General features: G+C 45.0%; 1 protein-coding gene across 1 annotated transcript in view; it reads left to right on the forward strand.

Annotated features, from left to right (window-relative positions):
* The window catches only part of ITFG1 (integrin alpha FG-GAP repeat containing 1), a 1448837-nt gene that overhangs the window by 123119 nt on the left and 1305965 nt on the right, over positions 1-19753 (forward strand). Inside the window, exon 4 of the mRNA XM_069607059.1 lies at positions 15035-15092. Coding sequence (XP_069463160.1) covers positions 15035-15092 — 58 coding nt within the window. The remainder of the gene's footprint in view (positions 1-15034; positions 15093-19753) is intronic.

Raw genomic sequence — 19753 nt, forward strand, 5'->3', positions numbered from 1 at the left:
GTTTCTCCCCCAGTTAATGCGTATAACACTATCAAACGCAGAACTGAAATCAACAAAAGAAAGATATAAGGAGGTTTCAGGTTAGGAGTAAGTGTTGGAAATGAATGAGTGTAAAATCCACAGCAGGTGTGAAGGGCTAAACCCCTTTCTAAATCCAAAATTATGTTTTGCCAACAAACAGTTTGCACAGGACCATGCATTAAGCATCTCAAGTAGAATATTTGTACAGACCTTAGAGCTACAATCCAACATCGCCAGTAACCTATAACTGTTCGGCTGGACCCTAGAGCCTTGCTTGTAAACCGGGATGAGAATGGAATTATGCCAGGAGCTTGGGATACAACCGGTCACACATTTGTGGTATTGGACAAAATGGGTCTGGGCTTGGTAATGCGTCAGTACATTAGGCTTCTATATACTCGTCTATTGGCCAGGGTTCTCATCAATTAATGGGTTTGGGCCTAGATTAGGCTAGGGAGGGGCACCCAGCAGGGTTGCCCCCTGTCCCCCATTTTGTTTTCCCTAGTCATTGAACCAATGGCAGACCTGGTTCGGTACCGCCATAGTCAACGTGGTATATGTTTTAGGGGCCCTCTGGAAATAATTTTGCTATATGCAGACAACGTTCTGCTCTATACAAGGACTCCCCAGAAGAATCTCGATCCGATCATCCGCGACATAACGAGACTGGGTGAGTATTCGGGGTTCACGATTAATTATACAAAATCAGAAATGGTCTCTTTAATGAAATGCACGCAGGAACCTAGAGGTGAATATACCCTCTGTTGGGCCCCAGATAGCATTTAATACCTCGGGGTGATCGTCTCTAGGGAGAAACTCTCCCTCCTGTGAGATAACTACATCGCACAAGAGCGTTATGTAGAAAGTAGACAGGCTAGATGGAAAGCACTGCGGATGACACTTGCAGGCAGGCTGGCCTTAATGAAGATGGTCCTATTACCTAAACTTCTGTAGACCTTTGTGAATGTTCTTTTGTGACTGCATGGCTCACTTGTGCAGTTCCTGTGGCATGCAGGTGCAGTGCGAAAACGATGGTCATGCATTGCTCTTACGAACGATAAGGGGGGGGTGTCCCAACGCAGCACCTGGAAATATATTGGTTGGCTGCCCAAGCCCAGTTTTCTACCTACTGCTATGGAGGTGACCCCCCAACCCCTTTTTACTCCCCATTAGCCCGCCCCATGTTAAACTGGAGGAATTAGCCGCAGGGGAAACTGATACTAGAACACTAATTTTGGATTTGAAATATACAGATGGCTGCCCATTGGACCCGATTATGGGTACAGTGTATGCCTGCCACTCCAGCCTAGCCAGAACTGGAGCAGACCGACCGTATTACAAATGGCTCCCACTGTGGAAGTACCTGGGATTAGAGCCCACTTGGGACACAGCACTGGCAGCAGGGTGGGAAAGTTTGGGTTAACGAGCATTGGCGGATGTGTTTCCAGATGGAAGTTTATTACACCGCAGACTTGGTGGCAGGGGCATAGGAATACAGCAGCGGAATTGATGCAATATTACAGGATCTGCACTGCAATTTCTAAATGGTGGGTGGACTACCCTGCAGTACCACCCCCCCCTCCCTACCCTCCCACTGAAAATGCTGAACTGATGTGTATAGCTAAATCCAGGGATTGCTGGGGGCTTCTTTCTACACTACAAAAAACAGGGGTGGGGGGGTCCTGTGAGTCCCTCTGCCAGACATTAGTCCTGGTTACGAGAGACTTACCCAGAGTCTTTAGCTCACTACCTTTCACAGAGGAGAACTTTCAAAAGCATATGAGTCTGTCCTGCCCAGCACCGGGGGTTGCTGTTGGTACTCTTGTTCAGAGGAGAATTGTCTAGCATTTCGGTGCTGGACTGCCCTAGGACAGGACAAAGACTCATGTTTTGATATTTCTCCACTGTGAAAGATAGTGAGCTAAAGACTCTGGGTAAGGCTCTCGGAACCAGGACTAATGTCTGGCAGAGGGACTCGCAGGACCCCCTTGTAATTTGCATGGTTCTTTCTACACTATACAGGATGATACTAGACAAGGTGCTTTCTGCAGACCCACGTCTAGACTCAAATGGGCAGATGATTTTGGGGTTGAGTTGACAGACGTTCAATGGAGAAATAGGTTTGCAAATTAAATGTATAGTTGAAAGTCATGCAATTTACGCTGCTTAATGGACTGTATTATACACCTGAGAAACCTGCTAAATTGTACCGTAATGGAATTCTGTATGCCCAAGATGATGTTCACATAATGCTGAACATTTACACATGTTTTGGAGTTCCGCTCAACTACTGGGATTCAGGGGCGCCGTTCTGAAAACATTGTCCGAGGTGGTTGGATTTCGGCTAGCGTATTCTTTTTCTTGGCGTGCTTTTTGGGCTTTGGACTAGTTTCTCGGTCAAGCGTCTCAGGGCGTTTGTAAATATGGGGCGCATAATGCCTAAAAGATGTATATTGCAAAAGTGGATGACAAGAACCCACCCACATTCAAGGTACGGCTAACCCACCCACATTCAAGGTACGGCTGACTGAACTCACATGGGCGCAGAATTGCGAGGCAATTTACGTTGGAATGTTACCCTTCACATCCAGACCCAAGGCTAAATGGGCTGAATTTAGCGATTATCGGTCCGAACAGGCCTAAGACTGAGTACCTTAGTCATGTCTCGGGAGGATAGCTCAGCGGCAACGTGCTTGCCTTGGAAGCAAGACGACACAGAGCAGCACAGGTTAGATCCCCGGGTCCGCGCTTAGAAACCTCTGGGTATTAAGCGCATTATAAATAACATATATCATATCTCATATCATATCCAATAGCTATTTGAGTATTGAATACTGCTCCAGACTAAGGATATCACTCTGAACTGAAAAGTTGTCTATGTATCTGCATTGTTTGTTGCTTACCCTTGTACCAAAGTGCCTTCCTTTTTTATCTTTTATTTTTCATTTGCCACCTGTAAGTTATAGTCCAGATATACAACAATCTATTGGTTTTACAGTGCCTTGTATGCCAAGTTTAAAATAAAGTTTTTTTTAAAAAAATTAACATTGTCAAGTTTTTTTTTTTAAAGGCTGTTAAGAATATTATTCTTTTTTTAATAGCTGCTTTTTGAGCACCCGTCCCCCTTAAAGTATATATGTTTTCGTGTTATGATCGGCCAGCAGTTGGCAGTGGCTGTAGAAAACATGTTCCTGACATACGCGACTTTCACTAACATAAAGAGATCCTGCAAGGGTATGTCAAGAGGAGGCATAGGACATTAGCAAGGGGAATGTGCACAAAATCAAGCAGGAAGTAAGACTAATTAAACATGCACTCAGAAAGCAAGATACATGCACACTAACACCCAGGTTGTGCAAGTAGATGATACAAATATATGAAAGGGGATGTTGGGTAAGCTCTTTATGATCACAAGGAAAGTCAGTAAGCTCCTTGTCCGGAATTGCTGTTGCAGGTACTTTGACAGCAAAGTCTACATATAGGACAAGCATGACAATATGTGGGCAGACACCTTTAATATTATTATGGAAGGCAAATTAAAGGGCTTACTTACAAGGTCAAGACACCACTTGGTTTGAGAGTTATGCCCAATACTCCTCCCGATCAAACATAGACCCCGAGATTCTTCAACATCAAAGGCAGAGTAGCTTGTTACATAAGGCTCTTGACCGGGGATGCATGGGAATAATGCTTACAAGATGGACAGGAAAATGTAGGCATTTGCACAGATGAAAGAACACTGTAGACCACACCTAACAAGCAAGAGGGAACTAAGGGAGAAGAGCCAGGGTAAAAACCTGGAACATGCTCCAAGTGTGAGTCAAGGAGCAGGGCAAACGATCGGGCAAGCCCAGGCCCTCCTCCCTCCAAGAAGGGGAGGGAAGGGAAAGGAACAAGAATATGAAACCCCAAATTCTTGAGAGATATCAGGTATTTATTTTTATTGGACATTTGTATGGCTCCTATACACAAGGTATCAAGGTTAAAGTTCAGAGCACAGCAAGCTCAAGAAGCTAAAGAATACAGACACATTGTGCAGTGCAGCAATAGGAAAGCAGTGGGAAATGTGGTCTCAAAAGCAGGTGCTTGCTAGTAAGGTAATAAGGACGCAGAAATACCAATAAGCAAACAAAATTGAAATCCAAGGGCTCATGAAGTAGGAACAAGGGATGAGGAACACGTGGACCGGCCACAAGCTGGAACACTGCAACAATGACCAGTGCTGGGCTGAAGTATAGAGAGGCTATTGAAGCTGACTAATGATTGCACGCCTCTGGAGTGATCGGTGGTAGCACCTGTAGCCACAGTATCTCTTATCTACCCAACCTTGTCCTGCAAGGGAGGAGATTAAGCAGTGGCCAGGGAATTCTGGGAAGTCTAGTCTTATGATCATCCAGTCTGCCCAAAAACTGAACTGGATCCAGAAGGGCTGCCAAGTAGGAAATGTGGTCTTACAGCTCCCAGATCAGCATAGTAATGTGTCACAGCGATCAGAAAGAGTCTGCACATTATAGGACCCAACGGCATGCTCCCAAGTGGTGTGAACAAGAGCAAAGGAAGAGAGTTGTGATGGAGAAAGACGTAAGGGAGTGAGTGCAAGTACGTGTGCGTGTGAGATCAGTGTATAGTATGTCGGGTATAGCGATTCATATTTAAAGCATTAAGTAATCCTACTTAAAGGGATAGTTCTCTAAAATTGTATTTTTTTAAAAGATGGCCCATAATCAAAAATATATATAAAAAATATTTTAAACAAAGTTCCCATGTAAAGTTTTGAGCAAATGAGGCTCAAACTCAAAAATTCCAAGCCCCGGGTCGGGGGAGCCCAGGAGACTCAAAGCTGAAGCCACTGCAATCATAAATACAACGTTGTTGTATTTATGATTTCCGTGGTTTTCTTACCACAGCAATCATAAGTGCAACAACGTTGTATTTATAATTTCCGCGCCTTTGCTTGTAGGCAAGTGCAGGCAATTCTGAATATTTCGCCGGCATCCGGCAGAGTTTTCATAATGACTGCGACTTTCTTTTCTAGTTTCCCGAACGGGAAACTAGAAAAGAAAGTGGCAGCAATTATGAAAACTCACCCGGCGAAGTATTTATATTTGCTCTGCCTTTCATTTTAGGTTTTGTGTGTTTCCCTGGTTTTGGGGAGCACCGAAAACGTAAAATGAAAGTGAAGGCAGCCTCCCCCATGTTGTGCTCTGCTCTAACTGCAGTAAGCAAAAGCTCCCAGTAGGGGGATTTTGCTGCTTGATTAGTGCCGCCGGGGCAGAACTTACCATGAACAGAGGAGGCTGCTTGAAATGACAAAATGGATGCTCCTGTGTAAACACTTTGAGCCTCGTTTGTTCAAAGGTTTACATGGAACTTTCTTTAAAAAGATGTTTAATATAGGGAAGGAGAGCAGTACCAGGCCAGCAGCACAGAGGGACAGAGGGCGGCCCTGTTGGGGGGGGGGGGGGGGGGTTAGGGGGGGAGGTCTGTAAAAGTGTCCACTAGCAGCGCAGGAGTGATTGCCCCTAGGAAAAGGGGAACATTGTTGACGGAGGAACTTGGGGAAGCTCTGGACTGAGAAGCTGCAGAGGGACCAAGTCTAAGAAGGGAAGCACTCAAGTGGCCCAAAGGTAGAGCATAGCATCCAGGGCCCCCAGAGCTCGTTGGCCTTCCCGATCCCCATCAGGAGGGCAGCCAAGTGAGTCCTCCATAGGGAGTTCCTCTGCGCCACAAGACAGAGGCCGGCAACAAACATCGTATTGGCCTGGGCCGACGCGGGAGCGCGCCCCGGCCCCCTCCAGCACACTCCAGGCCCCCCCACTGGGCAAACCACCAGGGGAGGAGCGGACTCCCTTGACCCTCCGCGGGGGCACCCCTTCTTGGACCTACCCTCGCCCTTACTGGCCTGGGCCGTCGCTGGAGCGCGCCAGGGCCCCCCCTCCTACTGTGGCCCCACCGGGGGACTGGCCACCTGAGAGTCAACACCGATCCTGAGGGACTTCCGGCGAAGAGGTTAGTGGGAGGGGGCGGTAAATCGATCAGGACTCCCCCTGCCCGGGGTCCGGGCTGGAAGCATAGCACTTTCGCGCAGCGCCCTGTGTCCAACCTCCTGGAGGCCATGGCGGAAGTACGGCCGCGCCGGCTCATTCGGCGGGCCCCATCTCACGCCCAAATCCGGGAACTCGAACATCCATCAGCGCTCTGCCTCCCCAGCCCGCTGGAGGCCCGAAGTGGGGGAGGAGTGCCCCCTGTGAGCTTAAGCTGTGTAGAACTTGCATAACAACGGAAGCTCACCAATACCAGCCAGGAAAGTCCGGGGGAACAATACAATCAAATCTGACAAACAGAGGGTTGGGCCCCCGACCTCGGAGCGTGTGCCCTCCTCTGCAGTCCATTGAAAAGTGTGCCGGAAGACTCCAATCCGGCACCCCAAAGACAAGGAAGTACAAGCCTGACTCTGTGCTAAGCAATTTGTGGAAAGTCGGAACTCCTGCTTAAGTGATCCTGGAATCACCCTGAAGCCATCGGCTAGATTTAGCTCCCACACCAAGTAACCACAGCACAGCTCTGATTGCGAGTACACTACCCCACCAGCGACTCCGCAGTACAAAAGGCCATCCTATCATTTACAGTACCTCTACTCCGGAAAGATTACAATTCCGGGCACACGAGCTGAAGCAAACAAGTATCCACGTACATATAAGGTTCAACTCGGGCCTCCTACATCAAAGGCGCGTCTATCTGGGAGTACCCCACATCCTGTGTCTGGTTCCCTTTACACCCCGCTGACCAGCCCCAGGGTCACTATCATACCCAATCGGACAGAGCCATCTCCTAGCAGAGACCCACGAAAACAAGTGTTTGGAGGCCCACACTGAGTCTCAACGGGGAGTGAACCTGATGCCCGGGATTAAAGGGAAAACCCCTCACGCAAGAGCCAAAACACCGGCGAAAAACCAAACTCGTCTGCTAGAAAGCTGCTGGAACACAACACAACAAAGCGCTCCCCAAGAACCTCCAGACCAGGGAGAATCAACGACGCCTAACAGTTCTGACATGGCTATAAATAAGGAAGAACTACTTGACTGCCTTAGGGGCATGGAATCCAGGATAACAAACACGCTCCAGACCCAACTGGAAACAATGAAAGAAGAGCTGAAGACGTCCCTGAAAGAGGTACGACAAGAGATAAACAAACTTGGGGGCAGAGTGGACACACTCTAAAATGGACTCTCATATGGCAGAGGAAGCAAAGCAATACAATAGCCTACTAGACCAAGTTGCCAAAGCTACAAATAACCTAGAGATCCAAACCAAAGATTTGGAAAATCGCTCACAAAGATCCAACATCCGGGTCAAGGGCCTCTCAGAATCGATCCAGGATAAAGACCTACGGGACAACATGCAACACTGCTTCAGCAGCATCCTGAACGACGTCCCGTCCCCCCCTCCCCAGAACGATTCGAATTTGACACACGATTCGAATTTGACAGAATCCACCGAGTGGGCCCCAAAAAGAATGAACCAGGAGTGAGACCTAGAGATGTTCTTATCGCCATGACCTCTTATAGCTTGAAAGAGGACATCTTGAGAGCCGCACATACCCACAAAGAACTAACAATCAATGGTGGGCGAATCCAACTGTACCAAGACCTAGCGTTGATCACCCTACATAAGAGGAAGCTTATGCAACCAATCACGAAAGCACTACAAGCTGAACAAATCACATACAGATGGACATTCCCCTTTGGTCTAGCCTTCCCCTGGAAAGGGAAACAAAGAAGGATCAGTACATGTGAGGAAGGCCTGTCATTACTACAAATTGAGGAAGAACAAAGCCAAACCGAAACTAGCCCACAAAATAGCGCACCCAGCAGTCAAAACAATCAATGGGAATGGTCATCCGAAAGGAAAAGAAGATCTAACGGAGAAAAGAAACTGGCAGGCCCCTTCAAATATCACAAACGAAACACCCTGAAGAAGACACTAAATAAAGAAGCGACTGGAAGAGACACAGAGGAAACGCCTGACCACGGCAGGTGGGCCACTTCAAACTAACCCGAAACAAGACGCACTAAGAGACGGAAACATATCCCGTACAAAAATGGCAGAGACACTGATCGTCTCGTTAAATGTACAAGGGCTGAACTCCCCCGGGAAACGACGAGCGATTCTCAACAGGCTCGAGAAGTTGTCTGCAAAGGTAGCTATCCTGCAAGAAACCCACCTCTTGAAAACGGATGAAAAAAGAATGCGTAACAAGGCATTCCCACAACAATACTTCACCTCCAGCGGCTCGAAAACAAATGGGGTCGCAATACTATTGGCTATGGGACTGAACTTCCGAAAACAGATAATTAGTGATACTGAAGGGAGATACCTGGGACTCAAAGGAACTATCAAAGGGAAGACCTACACTATCCTGGCGATGTACGCTCCTAACGACAAACAAGAACGTTACATCACAGATCTCCTACTGAAAATAGGAAGCTGGTGTGAAGGCCAAACAATCATAGGGGGGACTTCAACTGCATAATGGACCCTAGCCTCGACAAAACCCTGCCCCCTACAACAGCCGACCAGAGAAACAGACAGGCGCTGGGTAAGTTCCTCAGAGAGCTAGAAGTAATCGAGACCTGGCGCTTCTTCCAGGGAGACACGAGGGAATACACTCACTATTCTGCAGTACACAGAGGATACTCCAGAATAGACATGATCCTGGTTTCAGCAACTCTAATCCCCAAGTGACTAAGGTGGAAATAGGAACACAATACATCACAGACCACGCCCCAGTACTAGTTAGCCTGGAAATGGAAAGAGGGGAAAGCAAACAACGCCGGCCGTGGAGACTCAACGACCTGATCCTGCGCGACCTAGCGCTTAGAGCACACATGGAAGAACTATAAACAACTATTTTAAAGAGAACAACAACGGCGAGGTTGACTGGAAAACAATCTGGGATGCCGGGAAAGCTGTAATCCGAGGAAAATTCATGGCCCAGACAGCAATATACTGTAGGGAACGGGCGATACTAACCCGAAGGATGAAACTAGCCCTAAAAGATGCAGAGAAAAACCACAAGTCCCGACAAACGCAGAAATCCTGGCGAGAATTAAAGAAGGTTTGTGCCCAACTAGAAGGTTACACAGCAGATGCGGTAGCACAGACGTTGCTTAACATTAAGCAATCATACAACGTCCACGGAGGCAAGGCAAATAAATTCCTAGCGGCCAAATTAGACAAACAGAAATCCCGTAACTATATAGCTGCCTTAAGAAACGAAAAAGGGGATATGAACACAAAAGAGGAAGAGAAACTGGAAATAACGGTCCGGTTTCATGAAGAACTACTACAAGGAGCAAACCTAAATGCGACAGACCAAAAATCTTATCTACTAGCTACCCATCTACCCCAAATCTCGGACAAGGACACATAAATACTGGGGAGGCCATTCACAGCTCAAGAAATCAATGAAGCTATCTCTTCATTACCAAAGACCCAAGGTCCAGACGGCTTTGGAAATGCGTACTACAAAACGTTCCGAACACAACTACTGGGCCCCTTCACCCGTCTCTTCAACACAATCGGAGACACTGGATCGATCTCCCCAGATATGGCAAGATCATCAACAATCCTTGTGCTGAAACCAAACAAGGATCCGGCCGAATGTTCAAGTTACCGCCCGATAGCACTCCTAAACACGGATGCAAAGCTATACACAAAGATGCTAGCGAATAGGCTATCGCAGATCCTCCCAGATATCATCCAGGAAGATCAAGCGGGTTTTGTTAGGAGACGTCACACCCAAGATAACGTTAGAAGAGCCATAAATGTAATCGAATGGGGGAGACGTACAAATCAGAAATTTGCAATAGCGGCCCTAGACGCTTCACGCGCTTTTGACAGCTTGGACTGGGAATACCTTAGGATGATCCTGGAGAAATTCGGATGCGGGACTCAATTCAGCAGGATGATCCTGGCAAATTTTCAACGCCCATCTACATCATTCTGGATAAACACCCGTGACTCAAAACAAGTGGAGATACGGAGGGGTACGTGCCAGGGCTGCCCCCTATCCCCACTAATATTTGCAATGGCTATGGAGCCACTAGCAGCGCGGTACAGCGGAGACCCCGCTATAAAAGGAGTGCACATCAAGGAGACCCCGCAGAAAATAGCATTATACGCTGACGATGTGATGCTCTATATGGGAGACACTAAGAATACACTACAGAGAGCCATTGAGACACTGGAAGAATTTGCCACCATATCCGGATACACAATCAACTACAATAAATCAAAGGCACTAAACATAACGGAGGACGCAAATACAATAAACTGCATGAAGAAGAGATTCCCCTTGAGATGGGAGAAAAACACTCTAGAATAACTGGGAGTTCACTTTTGAGGACTGCCCCCCCCTCTTTGGAAACCACTAAAGGCGGACCTGCTGAGATGGGGATAACCAGGAACTATCGTGGTTCGCCAGAATAGCAGCGTTAAAGATGACCCTTCTCCCCCGCCTAATATATGTGACCAGTTCAATACCCGCGGAGATCCCGCCACAGATAATCAAAGAACTTCAAAACGCGGTATTTAGATTCATATGGGTGAAAAAGAGACCCAGAATACAGAGACGCACACTGACCCGTCCCCCGCTCCTGGGAGGCCTGGGGGTTCCAGACATCATGGCAGCGCACTTGGCTCCCATACTACAGTGGGCTAACCCAGCCGACATCAAAGGATGGAGAGCCATAGAACAAGCATCCACACAGATCCCGATAACAGCGCTCCTAGCATTGAATCCCAAGGCCCGCGAAACAGAAGGAAAACTACTAGGAGCTACTAAAACAGCCCTAAGTAACTGGGACAGAGCCATGCAAATGAAAAAGATCAAACAAGGGTTGGGCCCATTATCCCCAATAGCACATAACATCGATTTCACCCCAGGCTTGAAGAATAATTTCTGAGTAGGTTGGAAAGGCGCAGACACTAACATTGCAGGACATGTACCAAAACGGGGACCCAATCCCCTTCTTAGAATGCAAAAAGAAATTCGATCTGGGGAAAATGAAAGGTTCATATACATGCAAGTACGACACTGGATCTCCCACCCGTCAGAAAAGAGCGGGTACAAGAACCCTAACAGGCTTGGAACTAACAATGCAAGAGGGGAAACCATGGAGAGGGATATCTAGAATTTACAGACTGCTCGATGGAGCACTGTCTCTTTAGGCTGAATTTCTTAACCTAGTGAGTGCCCCAGCAGCTTTGCTGGATTTCTGGAGTTTGTTTTTTTCCTCCTGCCAAGAGTGAACTCTTTTTTTTCTCCCACTCTTGGACATGATAATGTATTCCTTTGACTGGTAATGTGTTTTATGGGCTATGGGGTCCTTTACTCCATAGGGTCTCATATGTTTTTCCTATGTGTGTTACATAGCACCCTCCGTGCAGTAACACCGGGGTGTCATAGTGACACCCCACCATAGACTCCATACCCTGGGACTGACTACTGTCTCCCAGGGCATGTAAAGTCACCATTGGCTTTACTAGTCCCAAATTATTAACAGAAAACCAGTACAAACCATCATATTGTGGACGTACTGGTGGGGGAAATTCGATTGCCCCGGGGTCTGTTAGTCGAGGAGGCACGTCTCTGTCCCCCCTGATCGAGTTTTGGCTGGTGGCAGTGGAAACTACTTTTTATATTCGACCGCGAATATTTCCTGATGGGATTTTCCCATTGTTCGAGGCTACCAACTTTAATTATTTCATTCTCATAGCCTCGAACATACCGCCGGCTTATTTAATTAATATTAATTCTCGGGTTGGTATTTTTTGCCAAGACTCTATTCTAAAATGGCGTTTGTGTTGTCTTCTGTGACTCCAACCCAAGTCAAGCCCTTTGTTCCACTTTATGGCAGGCTTCTCCACAGAAGCCTCCAAAAGTGGTGCCACTCTGTCTGGGTACCACAGGGGGCGTGGGAGGGGGTTTAGGCACCCTGGACCGAGTTACCTTAGTAACTCAGGTCGCACTCTTGTGTGATTGGCCCAAGTGGTGAGCCGGCCGGCTCACCACTTAGCATGTTTGAGTGACAGCTAGGCTGAGTAAATGGGCGTTTTCTGCATAAAAGCAGGGCTTTGGGGACTGGAACTTCAGAAGTCGCCACAGGACCTGAGAATCCGACGAGGGAGAAGCTGAGCCGACCTACCACGACGACACCACCGGTGGAGCCCTGCAGAACCGACTCACCACTTCCCGACGACAGAGAAGATCTCCCGGCTGGAGAGGCTTCTTCCACTGGCTGGTGGGCACAACCAGTTTTCCTTTCTTTCTTCGCACCCCAGCCCGGTTTGTGGTCGAACTGCCCGTGCCAAGCACCCCGGCGGCTGGATAGCCACTCACCACTGAACCGCGAACCACCGGACCGCTCCTTGTACCTTAGAAACTCTGCGGCTGGTTTCTTCCCTGGCAGTGCAAAAGACTCCTGTCTTCCTCCACGACGAGATCCTCTTTTCCCCCGGACGATGCACCGACTTGCACCCGCTGCCAGGAACAACTGCCCCCGCTGGAGCGTTCTCACCACTTTAAGGTACCGTGTCCGCCAGGCCTCCCTTTCTAAAGATTGCTACAAGGTAATAATAACCCCTTAACCTTCTGGACTGGGCTGGCCGCCTTCACCCTCTAACTGGTCCCTTTCTTTGGTCCAGCTCCTTTTTGAACCTTTACAAGACTCTTGTGCACTGCAACCGTGTGACCTTGGACACATTTCGTTTGATCCTCTTAAAGCGGATCCGGCCTACTGACTCTGAATTCACGGTGTTACTTTGCCTTCCTCTCTTGTGTGTTTGTGAAAAAGTGTTGGGACCCGTTTCAGTTTATTCTGTTTTTCTCTCCCTTTTTAAAACGAGTTATTAGAGTGCCATCTACGTTAAGCGCTCACCGCTGTCTGAAAATAAGTGGGGCTTTACTTAAGACTTGTCTAATATTCTTTTAAGGGAGTGTATATCTTTTAGAAACCGTGTTTTTGAATTGCTTACTATTAGTGCCTGTGTGTGTTTTTTTTTTTTTTTTTTTTTTTAAGTGGTTTTAAATAATTAATTATATCTCTTTTACACCAAGCCCTGGTCCGCGTTTACTTGTTCTACTGTGTTCTCCTGACCTATTGTGAATACTCTGTATACTGCCTAACTCTTCTTGAGGGAAGTCTGACTGCTCAGCCACAGCTACCAAGTGAATCTGTGTGGTACAGACTGCTACCAAGTGGGTTTACTGCCAAACACCTGTAGTCCTAAATCTTTTGCAGTGCTCCCAGAGGGAACTGCACAGGTTTCTGCCTAACCAGCACAACCAACGGACAACCTAAGATATAAAGAGAATTGGGTAAAAGATGTAGCAGAGCCTATAACGGACAGAGAGTGGGACCAGATATGGACAAGAGCTCACAGATCCTCCAAATGTACAGCAATTAAAGAAGCCACATATAAATTATGCTACAGATGGTACATGTCCCCCCACAGATTAAACAAAATAAACTCAGAATATCCCCCAAACTGTTGGAGACAATGTGGAGGGAGAGGTGACCTGTTCCACATGTGGTGGACATGCCCCAAGGCGATTACCTATTGGAAGGAGATACTGGGACACATCAAAGACATTACTGGCAGAGAATTACTTTCACCTAAAGTGATCCTGCTAGGAGCAGAGGCAGAGGGTATATACGCGGCATCGGGGCATATATCCACTCTAATAACACACTTACTATCAGCGGCACGAATGACATTGGCACAAAGGTGGAAAACGCTAGAGGGCCCAACAACACCATGGTGGTGGGTACAAATATGGGGAGTAATGGCAATGGAGAAGGTAACTGCCATAAAAACAGAACCTTACCAGAGATACTTGTCCATATGGTCCCCCTTTAGAGACTTTGTCGGAGACAGGGAAGCCCACATCTATAAACCACGGACCCTCAGAAATATATCGATCATCTAACAACCCAGAACAGAGAAAGAGAGAGTATTTCATGACGTGAAAAGGAAACGAGGCGAAAAGTAAAGGGGGGGGGGGGTGGGAGTTAACTGTTTAAGTGTTACACCCAAGAACCTATGTATGAAAGAAATGTACACTGCAGAGACTCTAGCCTACTGGGTCCCCCTTTCGAAACCTTGTCGTAGAAAGAGGCACCTATTTCCTCAAACCTCAGATTCTCAAAAACATCTATACCTCCTGACAGCCAGGAACACAAAAGAAGTGGGATCCTCATATGGGGTCGATGTAGCGGAAAGGTCAAAAGAAAAGACTCTGGAACCTAGAGATAAAGGATCTGGGTGGGGGGTGAGGTAGAAACTTAAGAATGAATCGATAAAACTGGGAAATTTCTGTTGTATAGCAGCAGACAACGAAGTTATGACGCGGACTCATATTGGCAAAAGTTATATTCTTGTACATTGTTGAAAGTAAAATGTCCTTACCTCTGCAAGAAAATAAAATTGTTTTAAAAGGGCAGTGGGGGGGGGTGGTGGAATAATAAAATATAGTTTAAAAATGGAGGCAACTTACACGGCAACGGGTGTCATTAACCCTGATTAAAAATTTGGTTGTGTTCATTGTGTTAACAAAGTATAATGATTATATGTTATTGATTATGCCTCTATTGAAAAATAAAAATGGTTAAAAAAAGATGTTTAATATGTTTTTGATTATTGCCCATCTTTTGGGACAATATAATTTTAGAGTGTACTATTCCTTTAATCACTTGGACTACAGCAAGCTTTTTTGCTTTCTGCACAAACTAATAACTGTTTTGCAAAATGATCTTAAAAAGCTAGATTTGTTATAGAGAATTACCATGAGAGCTAGCCTTTTTTGTGGGATTAGCTTGCATGCAGATTTCCCAGCCTTTGCAATGGAAGGCAATGCCTCTATGGATTTTGAAGTAAACAAAGTAATTGTTCTGTCTCAATATTTTTGTCCAAGAGTCTACTCAACTGTTTTGTTTGTTTTTGTTTTTAGATATCGACAATAAGACTAAATTGAATAGCACGTTTTCTGATGAACCACTGATTATGGAGTAAGTATGTACCAGAGCTTAAAAAGGCAAACATATGATTAAATGGATATTTTAAATAAAATGAAGTTTCAATTTGATGTCAACAAGGATTCTCCACCCAAAGCAGTACGTCCAGCCCACTAGGTATGAAGTCCCATAAAGATCCAGGAATGTGTGTATATGTACATTAATGATGGATTATCTTCCTCCAACAGGAATATATTAAACCTAACATAGCAAGTATTTATGGAATGATTGAACATTAATGTTTACAAGATAGCACCTTTATTGCACAAGTTATTTGTAGCTATTTTATTTATTGGTAATATACTTGTAGCCAAAGGCTTTGTATATACAACATGAAATTACATACATACACATCAACATTATACATTTCCATTTTAAAATCAAACCTGATTGGTCAACATGTTGCAGTACTAATTACAATGCAGTTTTAGTGGCTCTTTGACCGTAATGACATCCTCATTCACAATATAAAATCTGGCAAACAACTCTAAAACATAATTCTAAGATGGTCCCGGGAGGATAGCTCAGCGGCAACATGCTCGCCCTGGAAGCAAGACGACATGAAGCAAGACCGGTTCGATCCCCGGGTCCGCGCTTCAAAACCTCTGGGTATTAAGCGTGTTATAAATAACCTATCATATAACAGAACTTTAAAAATCAGCAATATTTTCAGATAAAATTTCACTATATAATAAATAAAATTGACATTACCTTTCATAAAATTTGGCCATATTTCAAACATTTCGCTACTATCCACTGCATTGTCATACGATTTTAAAAACATTTAGCAAATCTTACTTAAACTTTCACAATTGACAAGCAGATGCTCTAGTGTCTCCACCACATTGCACCCACAGGCGACACAATCTTTCTGTTCGTAATCTCCCCTGCCTTACTCCTACTACCTCCAAGGTTTCACAAGCATTACATTTCATCAATAGTTTCTAAATACATATGCATTTGGATATGCTGTAATATAATGGGGCATAGAGGTCAGTGTCAGCCAGTATTGACAGTATCTCCGACTAACCTTCTTGGTCGCTAGTTTGACCAAATGGGACTCTTCACCGTACTCTTGCATTTTCTTTTTTAGCCAGGATTTTAACTTCTTTTGAGATACACTATTTAGTGATCTTTCATAGCCGGCTGACCATTTCCTATGCTGTTTGATAATTTTCCCCATAGTTCCAATGGTGGAGTAACTGTCCATTTTTAAGTACGCTTGCTTATAAGTAACTATCACAGTATCACTATCCATCAACATCAAATGTTCTAGACCATAACCATTTTTCGCGCGCAAATGTCTATGCCCCCTTTGTCACCTCCACAGAAGCTCACCGAGATAAAGTTCTTAAGAAAAGGCCTCTCAAACGCCCAACTCTCTGAGATTAGAGTTGATGCAGATTCTCAAACAGAGCCGATTGAGTTAACTCATAGAGATTCCTCTTGGCAAGCTAAGTTAGCTCTGCTAATGACTCGTCCAGGGACTCAAGTTCTACAAGAGAGCACATTACCTCTTATGAAGTTTGCGCCACGTTTGGCCCTCCTTCGACCTAAGGATATTCGACAGAAAAAAGCCACCTTGCCTACAATTGTTGACTCCAATGTGGGGACCTTCGCACTGGATCCAAGAAACGTTTTAATCCATGTCGACAAGCTGAAGCAAGCCGAAACTAGGGAGTCACTTAAAAATAAAATGTTAGCATGGCTTCATAATAAAGTGGGTTCCAATTGTGTTAGATCGCAGCACCTGAAATTTCTCCGGAGATTACAGATCAGCAATTGGTGCCAAGTAGACAATACTGACTGGATCATCATTGGTTGTGGGTCTAGCAGTTTGCCTGAATTTATAAATCGGCTCACCAATGTGCAGGACATGTCCCCTCACACAAAATTGAGAATTGTGATAAATTAAGTTTTTCTTCTGTACTTTATGATGTTTGATGACCCACTTTTTATGTCTGGCTATATATGATCCTTTGCAATTCATATGCTATAGATTTCATTACTGTTTGTTATGTTATGTATATTATGTATTTGTTTTGTTTGTCGGTGCCTGTAAGCCTGAGGGTACCTTGTGCACGGTACAAATAAATAAACATAAACATTCTATGACTATGACAATTTTGAGACAGCTAGGCATTCTAAATATTTTCTTAATCAAAGATGCTTCGAATTCTTTAAGATCATTGAAATAGTTATGTCCCCAAATCTCACAGCCATATAATGAGTGGCAACATTTTGCCGAGTAAAACAACTAAATGGCATGCGTGGAGACCCCGACATTCTTCCCTATGAATGAACTTATTGCATTAACTGACTTAAAGCATTTTTCTTGTGTGACTTGCCAATGGGAATCCCACTTCAACTTTTCATCTATCAGGACACCCAAATATGTGTACACTTTCACTTGTTCCAATCTAGTTTTTTCAATGTACCAAGTATAATGTTTTGTGACTTTGTTCACAATAAACACCATGACTTTGCTTTTTTGGATATTTATTTTCAGACCATTTATATTGGCGTATTCCGATAATGCATTTAGTACATTTTGGAGGCCACTAGCGGTGAGATCTACCAATAGCAAGTCATCCGCATATGCAAGCCAACTTAGCGTGGGCTTATCGTCAAGTTCATAAAGTGCACTTACATGCACAGGTTAAACAGAGTTGCTGCCACGATGCAACCCTGCTTAACCCCCTGACACGTATGCCATCTAAGCGAATGCAAACCTTAGTATCATCATACAACAACATTAACATTTTCAACAGACCCATGGGGATATCCCACAAACTGAGTTTTCTCCCTAGTCTAGTCCTAAGAACAGAATCAAATGCTGCACCAGATAAAGGCATAATACGCATTACGTTCACCTCATTTCCTTGAGTATTCAGTAGCTGATATGGGGATAAATACGTTGTGAATCGTGTTTGCTTTTGGTCGAAATCCTATCTGGTTTGCTGGCAGGATCTGCTTTGCTTTTATCCATAAGTTCAGCTCAGCCAACAAAACTCTGGCAAAAATCTTCAAAGAGCGATATAACATTGCTAGTGTGTGATAATTGACAGGGTTGTCCCACGCCCCTTTTTTTATATACAGCTAACAGGTGACTAATATGCCATGTTGTTGAGATCCTCGCACTGTGTCCTTTTTCTTTAAATAGTATATAAAGTGCATGTGCGCATAATTCTGGTGAGCGTTTCAGTAGTGCATTACACACCCCATTGGTGCCAGCAGCTCAAGACTTACTGAGCTTTTCTATTATTAGCACAATATCTAGTACACTTATTTCGCTACTCCATGTCACATTTGGTAAGGGGAAAGGTTGATCACCTTCCACACCTGATCCTAGAGTGGACTTGATGTGATTTTGAGCTTCATTTAGGACTATCTGACAATTTTTATCATCGGTCGCTGGTGGTTGTTTTATTAATATTGGAGCCGAAAGGACACATGGGAAAATGGTCACTCATGATGAACTATAGCCATGTCAACTGTGAGTAGGAGAGCACTGTTAGTGAATACATAGTCAATTGTTGACATTGCACGCCCATCTGTCCGTGTATAAGCCAACTTTGCATCGCCAGGGCAACTACCATTTTTAGTCTTGTCAATCCAAATTCTTCAATAATTTTGGCCCATGGTCTGCCCTGGAGATTCGAAGTATTATTGCAGACTGCTTCCGAAATGATCATACCTCCCTTTGTGTTGGCCGGTTGTAAGTCGCCTATTTTAGCACTAAAGTCACCAACCATCCATAAAGGATATCCGTGACAATATTTCAGTAAAACAGAAGCTACTATTTTGACATTTTCATCTGTAGCTATTATGTTCGGGGGGTCATAAATACTAATACATATTATGACATGGTCCAAATAACTAAGTTTAACAGCCTGAACATAGTTGGAAAATTCTTCAAGTGTAGTTACAAGCCATGGGGACTTTACAGTCATCAACAGCCCACCTCTAGGCCTCCCTTTCGGCCCGTTCGAGGCAACTTGTTGTGTTGTACTTCGACCATCCAATTGGACTAGGCCCGTGAGCCCAGGTTTCCTGCAAGGTCACCAACATAAATAAATTTGAGATATGAGCCCATCTTCCCAAAAGATGTGTGTATCCTCTAGTGTTCCATTAATAAATAAGGTGATCATCACTGGTGAATTGAATTAAAATGTTTAAAAGTGACAGGCAGCCATTGCCTGTAGCCAAGGCTATCATTTGCATCTGTTTCTGGCATATCGGAAGATTCTTCACTCCTGACCAAGCTGCTCATCAGTGTCAGATTTTTTTGGGTGGCACCAGATTCACCCGCAACAATTATGCATTCTTTGTTTAACTTTGGCTGCACCAGAACCTTACTTCGATTTATCGGGATTAGGTCTCTGGAGTTAGACAGTGCAATGGCTCTCAGTTTAATCTCTGGAATCCATACCACCTTACAAGAGTAACCCAGTTGAAAGAGCTCTACATCCGATCGCAATATATAATCCAGAATTGCACTGGATTGAAACCAGATATTTGTCTGATATTCAGACGTCTGTTCAACTTGATAAACCATTTTTATATCTTTGGTAGTAATCACTCTCAAGGCTACTACCGAGTGCAGAATTCGTAATACCGCTGTTCTATTGAGCAGAGCCATATTTCTATCAAGT

This window comes from Ambystoma mexicanum, chromosome 1p, assembly GCF_040938575.1.
Source record: "Ambystoma mexicanum isolate Mex_15411 chromosome 1p, UKY_AmexF1_1, whole genome shotgun sequence".
Taxonomy (NCBI): Eukaryota; Metazoa; Chordata; class Amphibia; order Caudata; family Ambystomatidae; genus Ambystoma; species Ambystoma mexicanum.